At 39.3% G+C, this 20457-nt stretch overlaps 1 protein-coding gene across 2 annotated transcripts in view; it reads right to left on the reverse strand.

Annotated features, from left to right (window-relative positions):
- UBE2K (ubiquitin conjugating enzyme E2 K) overlaps positions 1 to 5216 on the reverse strand; it is a 75180-nt gene extending 69964 nt beyond the window's left edge. Inside the window, exon 1 of one of the 2 annotated variants that reach the window (XM_060110881.1) lies at positions 4943 to 5216. In XM_060110881.1, the coding sequence (XP_059966864.1) occupies positions 4943 to 5005 (63 nt within the window). In that variant the 5' untranslated portion in view covers positions 5006 to 5216. The remainder of the gene's footprint in view (positions 1 to 4942) is intronic. The other variant, XM_060110889.1, reaches the window with a different exon arrangement.
- Between the last annotated feature and the right edge of the window lie 15241 nt (positions 5217 to 20457).

The raw sequence follows: 20457 nt of genomic DNA on the forward strand, positions 1-20457 counted from the left end.
CAACTATACTCCAATAAAGATGTTAAATATATAAATATATATATATATTTATATATACACACATATATATAAATGTGTTTCTTGCCTAATTTTGTCCATAACCCTGCTCCCTAGTTCCAGTTCAGGCAACTACAGAAGAGATCATTTACTTGTAAATTACAGTATTCCTGTAATTCCTTTATGACTGTCTCCTGAAATTCGAAGTCAGTCTTAACTTTCCTTTGGAACCTAGCTCAAGAACCTCCCTACATACACATACCCTCAGAACTCCCATAGCATTGATTCCTTGCATCTAACATTTTTATCTACCTCCAACCAGGTAAGTCTTTTAGGGCTGTTGTCAATATGCTCAATAACTGCTGATAACATATTTACTGAGAAATAAGAGTATATATCCTTTACAAAGGGGTGACCTGCAAAGGGATCCCAAATGCATCTAACTCTGTGCCTGATGGACAGAGATCAAAGTCTTTATAATAACTAAAAAAAAAAGAGAGAAGAGAAATGCACCCCAAAGAGTATTTCTTGGACAGGCTTTTAAGTTGCTTTTTTTTTTTTTAATTCAACCTATAACACTTTCCTTGCTCAACCTACACCCAGAACCTCTTAAGGAACACTATCTAAATAAGTTACACTGAACTATAATTTACATAGCTGTAAAAACACACCACTTTTCTATTAGTAAAAAATTGTTCAAATTCTGGTAACATTAGTTTATAGCAGGAAATTTCACCTTTTTCCTTAAATCAAAAAGGAAAGTTTAAAAGAAAATGACGATAATTAATTGATACGGGGCAAAGTCTTAAAACAAAAACAGAACATTCAAACCTAGTAGTAGTAGTATATAATTTTTTGTACCTTTACTTCCATTCATTCATCTTTTAGAGAAATTATACTACACATCCTACCTAGTTAACAGTCTTAAATGTTCTTCTAAAGAGTTTTGTCTTCAGCAGTGGTTCTCAGCATTTGGCAAAGTCTGGAGACATTTTTAGTTGATATGATTGGCAGGGAGAGGGTAGGGAGGTGGAGGGAGGATTGCCTGTGCTATTGGCATCTAGTGCTGTTAGTCAGGGATAGTGCTAAACCTCCTACAATGCACAGGAGAACCACCCACAACAAAGAATTCATTATCTGCCCCACATGCCCCACATAGTGCCAAGGTTGTATGGTCTACAGAAATCAAGAGACTTTCTTCTAAAGATGTGCAACTAGTTCTACACAGAATAATCAAATATATAAAATTTAAAATAAAAGATACAAAAATCCATTTAAATACTTAAGGAAAATGTATACAATAGTAGTTTTCGTGAAACCAATTTGTTCATTGGTTTAAATTAAATATTAAAATAATTCCCTATGAGAATATTCCCTATGAGAATCCTAGAAAATCCTAGTTAGCAAAGTGCAGCTACAATATGAAAAAAACTACAGGTACCATATAGCACAAGAACAAGCAAGAGTATGTGCACTGATTTAAGGGCCTTTTACTTCACTGAACATCAAATTTAAAAATATTTTCCATATTGAAATGCAAGTAAAACTTTAATTACAGGTAACACGTATTTTAATGTTTAAACTAACAATTAACTTAGGTTGTGTTTAAATCCTTTAATCAGTAATACAAACCAGGTTCAATTATTTTTAAATAATTAAAAGTATGCCTACCTTTGGCAAGTCATGACAGCATGGTACAATATAAACACAAGCAGACTTAGATCTACATCTCAAAGCTATACATTTGCGGCCAAATAATTTAACTTCTCTGAATCTCAATTTTCTCATCTAAGAAAGAAGAAATCTAATTCAAAGACCTGTTCTTGAGAATTAGCAATAATGTATATAAACAAATGGAACTGAGAGCTCCTCTACAAATGGTGGTTAATTGTTAATACCAATAATAATTGATAGTAAATAATAATACAACCTATGAATACAGATTATAGTTTAATTCTATCCTCGTAAGCAACAACTCACTTATGTAATTCAACTCAAAAAATAACCATAAAATGTACTTTAAATCAATTTTCCATGCCTAGCAACTTCGAAGCATTACTTAAAATTCACACTCAGATTTAAATAAACCTGACACATAAAGGACAGACTTCCAAACACAGTCTCAGGAAAAAAGGCCTATGTGGTTTATTTATTTTGAGTAAATAACATATTAGCATGATTCAAAATTCAAAAGGGGTCTTTTGATGCCTGTTGCCCCAGACACCCAATTCTCCCGACAAAGAAGCAATCAATGTTACCAATTTCTCATTAATCCTTTCATCTATGCAGACAAATACACCTGTTCTCCCACTTCTGACACAAATGGTGGCCTCCTCCCACTATTCTGCACTGTGCTTTTAATTTATCTTGGAGGTTATATTTTAATTAACAACACACTCCAACAGTGGCCACTTACAACTTCTTATGGCCAGAATTCAGCAATGTCAGCTATCTTTACTAAGGCACTGAAAAGGGGAAAAAAAAATCCTTAAAATCAATCAGGAGTCTTAGTAAACACAAGCATATGAAATAAACTTTGGTAAAATGGAGATTTACATGAGGAAATACTTGATTACTTGACCAGCCACTCAAATACTACATTTACATACATAAAAAGGAAACACGTGGACTGTACTACAAGTTCTTCAATGAGCTGAAAATAATCAACATAATCCACTTACAGAACTGGACCTAGTAAAATATCAATTAAATAAAATATTGGTGAAAACAAAGCTATTTACTGGTTATATATTCCAATATCTGACCCTTTCCTAAATGTTCTTTTAACTTACTTTCTGGAAGAAGTTTCATTCCAGATTTATAAAGGTACTGTTCTTAAAAAAATAATTTGCCTGTTTGTATTTTCTGTTTTCTTCCTCTGAAACACTACGTCACTTGAAGCAAGGCTTCATCATCCCTTACTTAATATAGAGCTGTATTATTTTAACAATATGCATTACTATAGCAATACAAGATTTCTTTTAAGCATCAATTTAAGTACTAAGAATATCATGGTGAAAAGTCAACTCACATAATGCAGAGACTATATGAATTATGAGAGCAGTAACTTACCACTTTTAATTAATAGAAAATAATGCATTAAAGTCTTAAAGTTTCAGGCTTGTACAACCATATTATAGAAGAAATGTTTTAGGCTACTAGCAACAATATTAGCTGCAAACTTTCATTAGGAAGATATATGTCAACTGTCCTGGAATGTATTTTCTTATTAGAGAAAAACTTAGAATCACTGTTTCACTGTGTATCAGTACAGGCATTTACGACTCTTTTTCTGCACTGTACCACAAAAATACAAAGTCATCCTTCCATTCAGAGTTTTGGCACTTGAACAAATACAGAGGTCAGAGTACATACACATGCTCTGTAAAACCAATCATTACTTATATACTATTACATTCAATAAATCTGCTAGGATTTGGCATTTTTAAATAATCTTAAAGAATCTTCTCCATGTCTAACTGGAAAAATACATAATCACTTTAGACTCAAATAAAGTTCAACTGCTATCAGACTTATGTTAATAACTCATCACATACTTAGAATGCTGAATTTCACAAATCATTAAGATCATTAAAGTACCAATGTAAGAGTAAAATACAAATAGCAATAATACATCCAATAATGATACGTGACATCTTGAAAATAACCAGTCAGTATTTTTAATCTTTGTTGGATCCAAGGATGAAAACAACCTAGCATTCTTCTTGATTTGGGTATGAAAAAAAAACCTGTACTGATCCGTTCATAATTTTGAGTCAAATTACTAAAACACTTTAAATATCTTACATTAATAAGTGCGGCTAATACTAGAGTATCTAAAATTTCCAAAGGACTCAGGAGCAGGTTAAGACAAAAAATTTTTTAATCATTTCAGATATAAATATGTTGGGATAAACCTACTTACTTAATAAGGAAATATAACAATGTATTAATCTGCTGAAACCTCATGTTTCTTAATAGGGATGTTCTTCAAAAGTAAGAATCAAGTTAACTATGAGGGACATCATAATGAAGTTAACTATGAGGGACATCATAGTGAAGTTTCATGGCACAACACAACAGTGTCACAGAGGCACTGTCTTGGGACACTCTGTAACTTGTAGACAGTATTTTGAAATAAGCTTCTCGTACACTCCATTATTTTTTCCTACTCCTAGCTAAAAATATCTAAATGTCTTTAATACACCAAACTTGCCTTTACCCAGTCAAAAAGCTTTAGATGTCAATCGAAACTCTAGGCCTAGATGTCGGGGTAAGTAGAAATGAGATAACGGTCTAATATGGAATTAATTTCCTATCTCAGGTGAAAATTCCCTTATCCCACCCCCCCACTCAAAGAAGACAGCACCCCATTATGCCTTCTCTTCTCTCCCAATACCGAACTGAGAGGGAGTAACTCTGAACGTCCTTTCATCAATACCTAAGGACTTGCATCGCTCCTTCCTTAAGGAAAGGACCGTGGCGGCCAGACCGGTTATAACCCAGAATACCCTTAAAAAAGAGTGGGCCTTTGGGCAGCGCGGCTCTCCGGATCCAGTTACCACCTTTCCCCTTCCCCCAACCCACTTCCCGGGTTTTCTCAGGCTCGGCCTGCTCCCTCCCCACCCTACAGCCACACTTCCAGCTGTTGCCACTGCCTTGGGGCTCTCTCTAGAGCTCACACTCCGCCGATAAGCGCCCCTCCTCCATCCGCCCCCCAAACCGTTTTCCTCCCCAGACCACCCGCCCGCGAGACCGTCCATCCCAGGGCCCTGGGAGGGGAGGGGAAAACGGCGGAAGGAGGGGGAGACTGCTGCTTCCCCACAAGCAGAAGGGTGGCAGCAAAAAAGGCCACCCGGGGGTTACCAGGGATATTGGGGTCGCCACTGAAAGGGCCCTCCCGCCCTGGGCTGAGGTGGGGGACGTCCGGGAGTTCATTTCTGACCTCCTCGCTCTTCAGCACCTCCTTGAACTCCCGCTTGATTCGCTGCACCGCGATGTTGGCCATGTCTCCGCCCGCAGCTGATTCGTACCCGCCTCCTCCGCCACCGTTACGACCACCGCCACCGCCGCCACCTCTTCCTCCACCGCCTCCTCCCTCTGCGATTCACACCCGAGCACACGAACGCTGCCAACGCCACCCCTACCGCCGCGCTCTCCAGAGTGTGGAATCACCTCCGCGCCCGGCCACCAAAATGGCGCCGGGTTCGCGCAGGCGCACGACGTTGACCCGGCCGGGCGGCGCAGCCGCTGCCGTCGTAGCCCCTTACGCCACAGTCGCGAACCCGCGCCGCGCTGCGCCGCGCCTCGCGTCTCTGCCCGAGCTGCAGCCGCGTGGCTCCGCCCTGCCGGCGTTTGGGGCCAGGAGGGTGCGGCTTCTGCGCCGGCCGGCTCTACCCGGGCCGCCCCGGGCCTCTCCGGAGCCTCCTCCTCTGTACGAACCAATGTGATGTGGTCGAGGCTTCCAGAATTTAGCCTCTAACCGAAGGTTCGAATCCAACCTGACCGGTTCACGCGGCCCCACTCGGCTCAGAGCGCCGCCCTGACTCAGCCAGACCCAGAACCCACGGGATTAATGTAGCCGGCTGTGTCTAGTGTCTGAAAACACTGTCCCGGAACTCAGTCCGGCCCATTTTCTATTGGTAAAGAAAATCCACTGCGGTTCGTTTTTGTTCTGAAGCCATTATAATACTGTTACTACAATCATCCCAGGATCTTTCCAGGTACAACAAATCATTAAATTAAGTATGGTCATTGTTGGGTCTCAGTTGTATCTGAGACCACTACTCCACGGAGATGCCTGAGAGTTCAGAAGCCGGATGTTGATCTTTGACCTACTTAGATAATTGATGCCAAGCCGTGGAACTAAAACCATAGTTTTTAAACTTGAATGTACATCAGAATCCCTGGAGAGCTTGTTTAAGAACAACAACAACAAAAAGATTGCTGGAGTGTAGTGTGGGCCTAATAATTTACATTTTTAACAAGTTCCCAGGTGCTTCTGCTCCTGCTGCTGGTTCAGGGACCATACTATGAGAACCACTGAACTAAGGCCTGTAAAAATAGTTTATAAAGTGAACAATGGAGAAATAGATGCTTCTTGGGGACGAAGGGCAGCTTCTGTAAGCCTAGGGTCTACAACAGTGTCTGGAGCTAGTAGGCAGTCAATAAATATTGAATGAATAAATGAGTAAAGATAAGAGTAAAATGTTTTAAGTGGAAAGTAAATTTGAAAGTGGTTGCTAGGGCTTCCAGTAACTAATATGGTTTTGATGCTGAGGGATGCTTTGAATAGAAAACATTTTGTAATAAGTAATAACGTTTATTTAGAAGTTTATATTTCTTGCATTTCTTTCACCTAACCAATCAGTAAAGTGTCCTATTAGAAGAATATCATAAATACACCGTCTTAGCAAAAATTACTAAAATTGTGGCAGTAAAAAAGAAAATAGCCACTGGGGGTGAACCATTCAGTGGAGGCACATGGCAAAAAAGAATTTATTGAACTCCTGCCGCGGGAACCAAGAGGCGATTTTAAATTCCAGCTCTCCTCCATACCAGCTCTCTCGGCCAAACTTGGTTTCCTCTTCTGCAAAATAAGGAAGCTGGATGAGATGATCTCTTTCAAGTTTTAAGAGTTTAGAAATCTAAAACATCATCTCGAAACATTCCCCTAAATGGACTAACGTAACTGTAAAACCCTTCCAGCAGAGCCCCCTAGTGGTCCTAACAGGAACCGACTATACATGTGGGTCATGGCCCAATAAATTATTGGTATAATGTATAAATCACGCAATGCTATGTGAATTTGTGCCAGTACATTAAAAATAGTTATTTCGAAGTGTGCAAAATTTTTTTGAATACTTTACATTTATCACCTTCATTCAGTCCCCAATGTTAATCTTGGAACTTCAAAGAAATTTACAACACTCAAATCACAGGGAGACTAATTAGAAGAGTATGCTAATTTCTTTGGGGAAGAGAGGTTTGGTAATTTTTAAATGCACATAATCATTGGTCCTGAAATTCCACTCAGTCCATTTTTACAGTCCTTCCAGAGAATGAGGCAACTGCATATAAACTGACCTGAGACGATCCTCAAAATACATTCTAAGGGAAAAAGAACATTATGCTAAAAGCAATGTGGTATCCTGGATTGGACCCTAGAGCCAAAAGGACATAATTAGTGAAATCTGAATAAATTCTGTAATTTAGTTAGTAGTATTGTAGAATGTTAATTTCCTAGTTTTGACATGGTACTATGATTATGTAAGATGCTAACAGTAGTAGAAGTGAGTAGAGTATACAAGATTCTCTAAAACTTTTCTGTAAATACAAAATTATTCCAAAAGAAAAATTTTATTTAAAAAAATCACTATTCAGTCCAGATTGTGTGTAGTATACCACAAAGTATGTGATGGAAGAAAGGAATATGCTTATGTATATGCTTGTGAATCCATAAAATATCACTGGAAAAATATATCAGAAACTGACAGCATCATTGTAAAACAACTGTACCCCAATGAAAATAAATAAATAAATAAAATTAAAATGTACAGAACATTAAAAAGAAAAAAGAGAAACTGACAGCAGTGGTTATCTCTGAGAAAGCAGCTTAAGTTCCTTGGGGAAGGCAAAGTGGAAGACTTTTCATCATGTATCCTACTGTAAATTTTACCTGTTCAAAACTAATTTTTAAAAAATGAGTTTCCAGTAATGCAGATTATAAGCTCTTCACTATTATGATCTAGTTCTGATTGCTTACTTCATTACATAGTTAATTAAACGAATAATTTTTGAATGCCTACTATGTGCCAGGAATAATCTAAGCCCTGGAGGCATACTAGTGAACAAGACCAAAAAAACCCTCGTAAAAGAATTTGCATTCTAGCAATGATAAGGAAAAATTCATCTCAAAAGTCTGAAGGCACCTGGGTGGCCCCTGAGATGTCTTCAGGAGTCATTGTGCAATGCCCAAACTATTATCATAATAAAACTAAGATATTATTTGCCTTTTTACTGTGTTGACATATGCACTGATGATGTAGAAGCAGTAGTATGCAAAAAATTACTGTACTAGTAATAATTTTACTAATGCCATACACTCACTATTTGAAAATGCCAGTTTCACTTTAGAATGTCTTCAGTGAAGCAATAGAATTTTTTAAATTTATTTATTTTATTTTTATTTATTTTTGGCTGCATTGGGTCTTCATTGCTGCGTGCGGGCTTTCTCTAGTTGTGGCCAGTGGGGGCTACCCTTCATTGCGGTGCGTGAGCTTCTCATTGCAGTGGCTTCTCGGAGCACGAGCTCTATGCACGCGGCCTTCATTAGTTGAGGCACGCAGGCTCAGTAGTCTTGGCGCACCGGCATAGTTGCTCCGCCGCATGTGGGATCTTCCCAGTCCAGGGCTTGAACCCGTGTCCCCTGCGTTGGCAGGCAGATTCTTAACCACTGCACCACCAGGGACGCCCCAGAAATTATTAATTTTATTAAACTTCAACTTTAAAGTACGTCTTAATATTCTGTTTGATACATGGGAAAGGTACATAAAGGACTTCTGCCTACCAAAGTTCATGGTAAAGCACTTATGCAAATGGTGGCGTTGCAAGCTGAACTTAGCCACTTTTTTCATGGAACACCATTTTACTTAAGATAATGACTGAGACAAACTATGTTTATTAAGAGTTGGGTATTTGGCAGGCGTTTTATCAAAAATGAACAAGGTAAGCCTATCATGTCAAGGAAAACAACTGGCAGAATTTGTTGAAATGATAAAATTCAAGCTTTCAACTGAAAATTAGAGTTTGTTTTTTTTTAACCCATAAGAAAACTTTTTAATATGCATCTTATTTTTTAACAAATTATATACAGGAAGTTCTACACATATAATGTATGTACATTATAAACCACACAGATATTTTTTAAATGATACAAAGGCAAATAGGTTCTAAAATTTTCTTTTCCTAACTCCTAAGGCATTAGAAAATTAGAGTTTTAGAAAACGTATCTGCCACTGTGACTTGACAGCTTCCCAATATGCTTAAAGACCTTTCCGATTAAATTGGGTGATATTAATAAATGTGATTGCTAGAAATTATGCAATGAAGTATGTCAACATTGGGAAGATCTGCATAAATCAGTGAGGCAATAGTTTCCAAATGACCAATGCATGATGTCACAAAATCATGCATGGGTAAAACATCCATTCAAGGATCAAGACAGACCAATGGATTTTAATGTAACAGAATACAAAAAGTTCATTCATAACATTTCAGATTCCATATTGCACCTAACCTTTGAGAAACTACCATTTGTCTAGATTTAGTTATCTGAAAAAAGTTATTAAAATATTCTTTCCCTTTCCAACTACGTATCTGCATGAGGCTGGATTTTCTTCATGTACTTCAACCAAAACAACATGTGCAACATATTGAATGCAAAGACATACATGAAAATCCAGCTGTGTTCTATTAAGCCAGGCATTAAAGAGATTTTGTTTGGGAAATATAGTTATTTTTCACTGAAGTTATACTATTTATATAAGCATGTATGGATTTTATTATAGTTTATTATAGTTATTAATAAATGTTTCAGTAACTTCTCAGTTTTAATTTCTAACACAATTTTGTTTAACCCACGTAAACAAATGCTTTTTGGAATCCTCAATATTTTTGAAGAGTGTAAAGGAGAACATCTGAGTATACTGTGCTGCTTAAGCATGAGATTTAGATCTAAAAAGTTTCCCAATTTCAGAATATATAATATATGTAAACATTATTTATGTGAACATTGTGTAATTGGCTTTAGATGGATGGAAGAAAGTTCATCTGGTAACTCTTGTGATGTCTCTAACAGAACAATGTGTTTTGATGTGTTGAAGCACATAAAAAGAAACGTGACAAGGGATAATTGTGCTTTGCTGACCCCTGATAATACTCACCTACATTGGAACTGTGTAAGTCTTCCTTTTTGTAGCTTCTGATAGTTACTATTACTGTTCTACAGATTCAACTTTCCTGTTCTAAATGCAGAGCAATATTTTTTTTTCCTACAGCCCTTTCCTGACCTTGTGTTTTGCCAGCTTTTTGAGATTTTTTTCCTCCGTCTCTTACCAATGCCTATTCTATCCAAGTCTGTCATTTAACTCTCTTTTTGAAACACTCAGTCATAACTCTAAGGTCATTTTGCATTTTTTCTCCTCTTTCACTGAGTCCTTACGCTTCCCATCTTGTTAGCTCCTCTCCTTGTTACCCACCCCAGCTGGGGTGAAGAGCTCTAGCAGCAAGAGTAGAAAGCAGCATTTAGATCCGCAGTCAAACTGCATACTAATTGTAATGCACACTGTATTATCCCAAATATAGAGAATAGATCAGAAACCCCACCATTGTGGCTTTCAGAATATCTGCAGCATGGAGTAGAAAGCTTGTTTCAGTAGCACAGAATATGCTTCCTTGCCTTAAATTACTTATTGTTCCTGTCAGGCACAGAAGTTCGTTAGGTGGGAGATTTTTTAGGAAAGGACCTCATAATTCCACTCTGTCCAAGGAATATGCAGCTACAACTGGGACATGGCTATAGGACGTTCACACTCCACAGTCAATACGCCAGCCACCTTTCTGGTAGACTGCCCTCTGCTGATCATCCCATTTGTTTTTGCTGAGTTTATGAATTCCTTTCTGTCCTCTAAACAAGAGTCCTCTCTTTTAGAGCCTAGAATCACTGGAGCCCCAATGCAAAACTCCCAATCCTCCAGAAGCTACTCTTCAAAATCCTCTTCCTCTGGTTGTCTCAAAGGCCATGAACTAGTCAACATGGGACTTCCTGCTAATTAAAATCCACAGGTAGCTGCTACCTACTCAGCCCCTCAATTATGTCAATTACTTTTTTTTAATGTTTATTTATTTGGTTGTGCTAGGTCTTAGTTGCCGCACTCTGGTTCCTCGTTGCCACATGCGGGATCTAGTTCCCTGACCAGGGATCAAACCTGGACCCCCTGCATTGAGAGCATGGAGTCTTAACCACTGGACCACCAGGGAAGTCCCACTTATGTCAATCATTTATCTTTCATTTAGAATACAGATTTTCACAAATCATATAAGCCTCATCAAATTGGCCAGATATTCTTTGTTTGCTCCTCCAGATCCACTCTCCAATGTTTTCTACTTTGTGTGCCTAGATGCTGGAAGTATGGGCTACCAAGTAGTTGTTAAATGTAGAAAGCTTTCTTACCATCTGGATTCCAGTTGAGCATGGCCAATGGAAGGCTCTGGCAGGAGATGAAGCCAAGGGTTAACAATGCTACCTTTCCCTACCAAAGCCCGCAGTTCTGATAGCTCTTTCCTTCAACTGCAGCTATAGCTACTGCTATTGCTCTTTCAAGATTCCAGTAATCATGCTCCCCTATCCTTTCAAGCCTGGAGGTGCCAAGAGCTCCCTGCTGTTGTTAGCCTTTGCCAGCTTCCTTTAACTTTTGTAAACAGTCTCTCTCTTTTTTTTTTTTTTTTTTTTTTTTTTTTGCGGTACGCGGGCCTCTCACTGTTGTGGCCTCTCCCGCTGTGGAGCACAGGCTCCGGACGCGCAGGCTCAACGGCCATGGCTCATGGGCCCAGCCGCTCCGCGGCATGTGAGATCTTCCCGGACCGGGGCGCGAACCCATGTCCCCTGCATCGGCAGGCAGACTCTCAACCACTGTGCCACCAGGGAAGCCCCATGTAAACAGTCTCTTAACAAACTCTTATCAATATCCACCGGCTTCCAGCCAGGATCCTGTCTGATACACCAAGGTAAAACCATAATTTCTTACTCTCCTGGATGTTGTTATTATTGAGAAAAGTTGCCTATTGATCTCTCCTGCTCTACAGCCTCTACATCAGAATTACTTAGAGGAGCTCAGAGTTATAGCTTTCCCCACTAAGGTGAAACTCTGAAGGGCCAACTGAGGTATTACCCTAAGAACAATAGATAAATATCTTTCCCTTTATTGGTGCTCCCTGTAGTGGCGATTCACACCGACTTCCACCTCTTTATAGCTGGACATTTCAACTGTACGATCCTAGGCAGTGACTCCTATCCAGGGTGAACAATCCAGCTTTATCCCTTTCCCTAGAGGCCTAGGGAAGCATATGCAAAAGAATTCCCCCCATACCCTCTGAAGTTAGCAAGCACCATGACTTAGACACTCTCAGGAGACCCTACAGAAACATAATGAAAATCATAATTGAAAGCAGCAGGAGACATATTTATCATATAAATATCTCAGCAAAAGCACTGTGCTCAAAACTTTTTTTTAATTTTTAAATTTTATTTTTTTTTATACAGAGGTTCTTATTAGTCATCGATTTTATACACATCAGTGTATACATGTGAATCCCAATCGCCCAGTTCATCACACCACCATCCCCACCCCCCAGCAGCTTTCCTCCCTTGGTGTCCATACGTTTGTTCTCTACATCTGTGTCTCAACTTCTGCCCTGCAAACCGGTTCATCTGTACCATTTTTCTAGGTTCCATATACATGCGTTAATATCTGATATTTGTTTTTCTCTTTCTGACTTACTTCACTCTGTATGACAGTCTCTAGATCCACCCACGTCTCAACAAATGATCCAATTTCGTTCCTTTTTATGACTGAGTAATATTCCATTGTATATATGTACCACATCTTCTTTATCCATTCGTCTGTCGTTGGGCATTTAGGTTGCTTCCATGACCTGGCTATTGTAAATAGTGCTGCAATGAATATTGGGGTGCATGTGTCATTTTGAATTATGGTTGTCCTAGGGTATATGCCCAGTAGTGGGATTGCTGGATCATATGGTAATTCTATTTTTAGTTTTTTAAGGAACCTCCATACTGTTCTCCATAGTGGCTGTATCAATTTACATTCCCACCAATAGTGCAAGAGGGTCCCCTTTTCTCCACACCCTCTCCAGCATTTGTTGTTTGTAAATCTTCTGATGATGCCCATTCTAACTGGTGTGAGGTGATAGCTCATTGTAGTTTTGATTTGCATTTCTCAAATAATTAGTGATGTTGAGCAGCTTTTCATGTGCTTCTTGGCCATCTGTATGTCTTCTTTGGAGAAATGTCTATTTAGGTCTTCTGCCCATTTTTGGACTGGGTTGTCTCTTTCTTTAATATTGAGCTGCATGAGCTGTTTATATATTTTGGAGATTAATTCTTTGTCTGTTGATTCATTTGCAAATATTTTCTCCCATTCTGAGGGTTGTCTTTTCGTCTTGTTTATGGTTTCCTTTGCTGTGAAAAAGCTTTGAAGTTTCATTAGGTCCCATTTGTTTATTTTTGTTTTTATTTCCATTACTCTAGGAGGTGGATTAAAAAAGATCTTGCTGTGATTCATGTCAAAGAGTGTTCTTCCTTTGTTTTCCTCTAAGAGTTTTATAGTGTCTGGTCTTACACTGAGATCTCGAATCCATTTTGAGTTTATTTTTGTGTATGATGTGAGGGAGTGTTCTAATTTCATTCTTTTACATGTAGCTGTCCAGTTTTCCCAGCACCACTAATTGAAGAGACTGTCTTTTCTCCATTGTATATCCTGGCCTCCTTTGTCATAGATTAGTTGACCATAGGTGCGTGGGTTTTTCTCTGGGCTTTCTATCTTGTTCCATTGATCTATGTTACTGTTTTTGTGTTAGTACCATATTGTCTTGATTACTGTAGCTTTGTAGTATAGTCTAAAGTCAGGGAGTCTGATTCCTCCCACTCCGTTTTTTTCCCCTCAAGACTGCTTGGGCTATTCGGGGTCTTTTGTGTCTCCATACAAATTTTAAGATGATTTGTTCTAGTTCTGTAAAAAATGCCATTGGTAATTTGATAGGGATTGTGTTGAACCTGTATATTGCTTTGGGTAGTATAGTCATTTTCACAATATTAATTCTTCCAATTCAAGAACATGGTATATCTCTCCATCTGTTGGTATCATCTTTAATTTCTTTCATCAGTGTCTTATAGTTTTCTGCATACACGTCTTTTGTCTCCCTAGGTAGGTTTATTCCTAGGTATTTTATTCTTTTTGTTGCAGTGGTTAATGGGAGTGTTTCCTTAATTTCTGTTTCAGATTTTTCATCATTAGTGTATAGGAATGCAAGAGATTTCTGTGCATTAATTTTGTATCCTGCAACTTTACCAGATTCATTGATTATCTCTAGTAGTTTTCTGGTGGCATCTTCAGGATTCTCTATGTATAGTATCATGTCATCTGCAAACAGTGACAGTTTTACTTCTTCTTTTCCAATTTGTATTCCTTTTATTTCTTTTTCTTCTCTGATTGCCGTGGCTAGGACTTCCAAAACTATGTTGAATAATAGTGGTGAGAATGGACCTCCTTGTCTCGTTCCTGATCTTAGAGGAAATGCTTTCACTTTTTCACCATTGAGAATGATGTTGCTGTGGGTTTGTCATATATGGCCTTTATTATGTTGAGGTAGGTTCCCTCTATGCCCACTTTCTGGAGAGTTTTTTATCATAAACAGGTGTTGAATTTTGTCCAAAGCTTTTTCTGCATCTATTGAGATGATCATATGGTTTTTCTTCTTCAGTTTGTTAATATGGTGCAGCACATTGATTGATTTGCATATATTGAAGAATCCTTGCATCCCTCGGATAAATCCCACTTGATTATGGTGTGTGATCCTTTTAATGTGTTGTTGGATTCTGTTTGCTAGTATCTTGTTGAGGATTTTTGCATCTATATTCATCAGTGCTATTGGTCTGTAATTAACTTTTTTTGTAGTATCTTTGTCTGGTTTTGGTATCAGGGTGATGGTGGCCTCATAGAATGAGTTTGGGAGTGTTCCTTCCTCCGCAATTTTTTGGAAGTGTTTGAGGAGGATGGGTGTTGGCTCTTCTCTAAATGTTTGATAGAATTCACCTGTGAAGCCATCGGGTCCTGGACTTTTGTTTGTTGGAAGATTTTTAATCACAATTTCAATTTCATTACTTGTGATTTGTCTGTTCATATTTTCTATTTCTTCCTGGTTCAGTCTTGGAAGATGATACCTTTCTAAGAATTTGTCCATTTCTTCCAGGTTGTCACTTTATTGGCATAGAGTTGCTTGTAGTAGTCTCTTAGGATGCTTTGTATTTCTGCTGTGTCTGTTGTAACTTCTCCTTTTTCATTTCTAATTTTATTGATTTGAGTCCTCTCCTTCTTTTTCTTGATGAGTCTGGCTAAAGGTTTAGCAATTTTGTTTATCTTCTCAGAGAACCAGCTTTTAGTTTTATTGATCTTTGCTACTGTTTTGTTTGTTTCTATTTCATTTATTTCTGCTCTGATCTTTATGATTTCTTTCCTTCTGCTAACTTTAGGTTTTGTTTGTTGTTCTTCCTCTAGTTCCTTTAGGTGTAAGGTTAGATTGTTTATTTGAGATTTTTCTTGTTTCTTGACGTAGGCTTGTATAGCTATAAACTTCTCTCTTAAAACTGCTTTTGCTGCATCCCATAGGTTTTGGATCGTCGTGTTTTCATTGTCATTTGTCTCTAGGTATTTTTTGATTTCCTCTTTGATTTCTTCAGTGATCTCTTGGTTACTTAGTAATGTATTGTTTAGCCTCCATGTGTTTTGGGGGTTATTTACGCTTTTTTCCCTGTAATTCATTTCTAATCTCATAGCGTTGTGGTCAGAAAAGATGCTTGATATGGTTTCAATTTTCTTAAATTTACTGAGGCTTGATTTGTGACCCAAGATGCGATCTATCCTGGAGAATGTTCCATGTACACTTGAGAGGAAAGTGTAATCTGCTGGTTTTGGATGGAATGTCCTATAAATATCAATTAAATCTATCTGGTCTATTGTGTCACTTAAGGCTTGTGTTTCCGTATTAATTTTCTGTTTGGATGATCTGTCCATTGGTGTAAGTGAGGTGTTAAAGTTCCCTACTATTACTGTGTTACTGTCGATTTCCTCTTTTATAGCTGTTGGCAGTTGCCTTATGTATTGAGGTGCTTCTATGTTGGATGCATATATATTTATAATTGTTATATCTTCTTCTTGGATTGATCCCTTGATCATTATGTAGTGTCCTTCCTTGTCTCTTGTAACATTCTTTATTTTAAAGTCTATTTTATCTGATATGAGTATTGCTACTCCAGCTTTCTTTTGATTTCCATTTGCATGAAATATCTTTTTCCATCCCCTCACTTTCAGTCTGTATGTATCCCTAGGTCTGAAGTGGGTCTCTTGTAAGCAGCATATATATGGGTCTTGTTTCTGTATCCATTCAGGAAGACTGTGTCTTTTGGTTGGAGCATTTAATCCATTCACTTTTAAGCTAATTATCGATATGTATATTCCTATGACCATTTTCTGAATTGTTTTGGGTTTGTTTTTGTAGGTCCTTTTCTTCTCTTGTGTTTCCCACTTAGAGAAGTTCCTTTAGCATTTGTTGTAGAGCTGGTCTGGTGGTGCTGAATTCTTATAGCTTTTGCTTGTCTGTAAAGCTTTTGATTTCTCTATCGAACCTGAATGAGATCCTTTCTGGGTAGAGTAATCTTGGTTGTAGTTCTTCCCTTTCATCACTGTAAGTATATCATGCCACTCCCTTCTGGCTTGTAGAGTTTCTGCTGAGAAATCAGCTGTTAACCTTATGGGAGTTCCCTTGTATGTTATTTGTCATTTTTTCCTCGCTGCTTTCAATAATTTTTCTTTGTCTTTAATTTTTCCCAGTTTGATTACTATGTGTCTCAGCGTGTTTCTCCTTGGGTTTATCCTGTTTGGGACTTGCTGCGCTTCCTGGACTTGGGTGGCTATTTCCTTTCCCATGTTAGGGAAGTTTCCGACTATAATCTTTTCAAATATTTTCTCCGGTCCTTTCTCTCTCTCTTCTCCTTCTGGGACACCTATAATGCTAATATTGTTGTGTTTAATGTTGTCCCAGCGGTCTCTTAAGCTGTCTTCATTTCTTTTCATTCTTTTTTCTTTATTCTGTTCCACAGCAGTGAATTCTACCATTCTGTCTTCCAGGTCACTTATCCGTTCTTCTGCCTCAGTTACTCTGCTATTGATTCCTTCTAGTGTAGTTTTCATTTCAGTTATTGTATTGTTCATCTCTGTTTTTTTGTTCTTTTTTTTTTTTTTTTTTTTTTTTTCGGTATGCGGGCCTCTCACCGTTGTGGCCTCTCCCGTTGCGGAGCACAGGCTCCGGACGCGCAGGCTCCGGACGCGCAGGCTCAGCGGCCATGGCTCACGGGCCCAGCCGCTCCGCGGCATATGGGATCCTCCCAGACCGGGGCACGAACCCGTATCCCCTGCATCGGCAGGCGGACTCTCAACCACTGCGCCACCAGGGAGGCCCTGTTTTTTTGTTCTTTAATTCTTCTAGGTGTTTGTTTTTTAATTCTTCTAGGTCTTTGTTAAACATTTCTTGCATCTTCTCAATCTTTGCCTCCATTCTTTTTCTGAGGTCCTGGATGATCTTCACTATCATTATTTTGAATTCTTCTTCTGGAAAGTTGCCTATCTCCACTTCATTTAGCTGTTTTTCTGGGGTTTTATCTTGTTCCTTCATCTGGTACATAACCCTCTGCCTTTTCATCTTGTCTATCTTTCAGTGAATGTGGTTTTTGTTCCACAGGCTGCAGGATTCTGTGCTCAGAATTTGATGCAACTACATTTTATTCTTTTTAAAGTGATTTTGATGGCGACTTCCCTGGCAGTCCAGTGGTTAAGACTCTGTGCATCCACTGCAGGGGGTGTAGTTTGGACCCCTGGTTGGGGTACTAAGATCATGCATGCTACATGGCATAGCCAAAAAATAAAAATAAATAAAGTCTTAATATAATTAATTAATTTTAAAAAGTGATTTTGATGTGTTAACAGTAGTATGAGTTCTTATACATCTCTAACCTATTAGCATAACATTTTATCAACTTAACATTAGGAAGGAGGTTAAAGAAAAAATAGTTTAAAGTAGCATTTGGTAACTTAGTATTCCACAGTTTTGTTTCTTTTTTGTTTGTTTGTTTGTTTGTTTTGGCTGCGTCGGGTCTTCTTTGAGGCATGCGGGATCTTTTCTTGCAGTGCACGGGCTCTTCGTTACAGCACCAGGCTTCTCTCTAGTTGTGGTGTGCAGGTTTTCTCTTCTCTAGTTGTGGTGTGTGGGTTTTCTCTTCTCAAGTTGTGGCTCGCGGGCTGCAGAGCACATGGGCTCTGTAGTTTGCGGCATGTGGGCTCTCTTGTTGAGGCGCGCGAGCTCAGTAGTTGTGACTTGTGGGCTTAGTTGCCCTGCGGCATGTGGGATCTTAGTTCCCCAGCCAGGGATCAAACCCACGTACCCTGCATTGGAAGGTGGATTCTTTACCACTGGACCACCAGGGAAGTCCCAGTATTCCACAGTTTTGTATTCTTGATTAAGGAAGGTACATTCTTATATTTCCCAATTGAAAAGTACAGGAAAGCACTTAGTTACTACAACAATTAGAACTTCAAATATGTGTCGACTAGTATGTAGACTGAGCACACTTACTGCTAACTAGAATTATTTTTTAAAAACACAAAACCTTATTCTTCACACTGGATAATTAGATTTTTAGATTTCTGTCATTTTATTTTATTTTTTATTTTTTAAAATTAATTTATTAATTTATTTATTTTTGGCTGTGTTGGGTCCTTGTTTCTGTGCAAGGGCTTTCTCCAGTTGCAGTGAGCAGGGACCACTCTTCATCATGGTGCGCAGGCCTCTCACTGTCGCGGCCTCTCTTGTTATGGAGCACAGGCTCCAGAGGCGCAGGCTCAGTAGTTGTGGCTCACGGGCCCAGTTGCTCTGCGGCATGTGGGATCTTCCTAGACCAGGGCTCGAACCCGTGTCCCGTGCATTGGCAGGCAGATTCTCAACCACTGCACCACCAGGGAAGCCCCTTATTTTATTTTTAAAATTTTATTTATTTATTTATTTATTTTTGGCTGCATTGGGTCTTCGTTCCTGCACGCGGGCTTTCTCTAGTTGCAGTGAGCGGGGGCTACTCTTCATTGCAGTGCACGGTTGTCTCATTGTGGTGGCTTCTCTTGTTGTGGAGCACAGGCTCTAGGCACACAGGCTTCAGTAGTTGTGGCTTGCGGGCTCTAGAGTGCAGGCTCAGTAGTTGTGGCCCACAGGCTTAGTTGCTCCGTGGCATGTGGGATATTCCCAGACCAGGGCTCGAACCCATGTCCCCTGCATTGGCAGATGGATTCTTATCCACTGCGTCACCAGGGAAGTCCCAGATTTCTATCATTTTATAAAATTAAGTACCAAGGATTTCTATACAGGTTCTCACTAGGCTTCCTTGCAACCCCTCATCCCAGGCTTTTTTATTTTTTGAAATTTTGGTAAGATATACAAACATAAAATTTACTCTTACACATTTTAAAAAAATATTTGTTTTTATTTTTGGCTGTGTTGGGTCTTCATTGCTGTGTGCGGGCTTTCTCTAGTAGTGGCAAGCAGGGGGCTACTCTTTGTTGTGGTGCACAGGTTTCTCATTGCCGTGGCTTCTCTTGTTGTGGAGCACAGGCTGTAGGCATGCGGGTTTCAGTAGTTGTGGAACACAGGCTCAGTAGTTGTGGCTCGCGGGCTCTAGAGCACAGGCTCAGTAGTTGTGGTGAAGGAGCTTAGTTGCTCCATGGCCTGTGGGATCTTCCTGTGCCAGGGATCAAACCCATGTCCCCTGCATTGGCAAGCGGATTCCTAACCACTGCGCCACCAGGGAAGCCCTACTCTTACCCACTTTTAAGTGTACTGTTCAGTGGCATTAAATACATTCACATTGTGTAACCATCACCACCATACATCTCTGGAACTTTTTCATCATCCCAAATTGAAACTGTACATCCATTAAAAAATAACTCTCGGGCCTCCCTGGTGGCGCAAGTGGTTGAGAGTCCGCCTGCCGATGCAGGGGATACGGGTTCGTGCCCCGGTCTGGGAGGATCCCATATGCCGCGGAGCGGCTGGGCCCGTGAGCCATGGCCGCTGAGCCTGCGCGTCCGGAGCCTGCGCGTCCGGAGCCTGTGCTCCGCAACGGGGGAGGCCACAACAGTGAGAGGCCCGCGTACCGCAAAAAAAAAAAAAAAAAAAAAAAAATAACTCTCCATTCCTCCCTTTTTTCAGCCCCCAGTAACCATTATCCTACTTTCTGTATCTATGAACTTGACTATTCTAGGTATCTCATGTAAGTAGAATCAGACAATATTTGTCCTTTTGCGTCTGTCTTATTTCACTTAACAATGTTTTCAAAGTTCATCCACTCTGTAGCATGTATAAGGCTTTCCTTCCTTTTTAAGACTGAAAAATTTAAGATTCCATTGTACACATATGCCACATTTTGTTTATTCGTTCATCATCCATCAAAGGACAACTCGGTTTTTTTCATCTTTTATCTACTGTGAATAATGCTGCTATGAACATGAGTGTGCCAATTCTCTCTGAGACCCTGTTTCAGATCTTTTGAATATATACCCG

This window comes from Mesoplodon densirostris, chromosome 1 (assembly GCF_025265405.1).
Source record: "Mesoplodon densirostris isolate mMesDen1 chromosome 1, mMesDen1 primary haplotype, whole genome shotgun sequence".
Classification (NCBI taxonomy): Eukaryota; Metazoa; Chordata; class Mammalia; order Artiodactyla; family Ziphiidae; genus Mesoplodon; species Mesoplodon densirostris.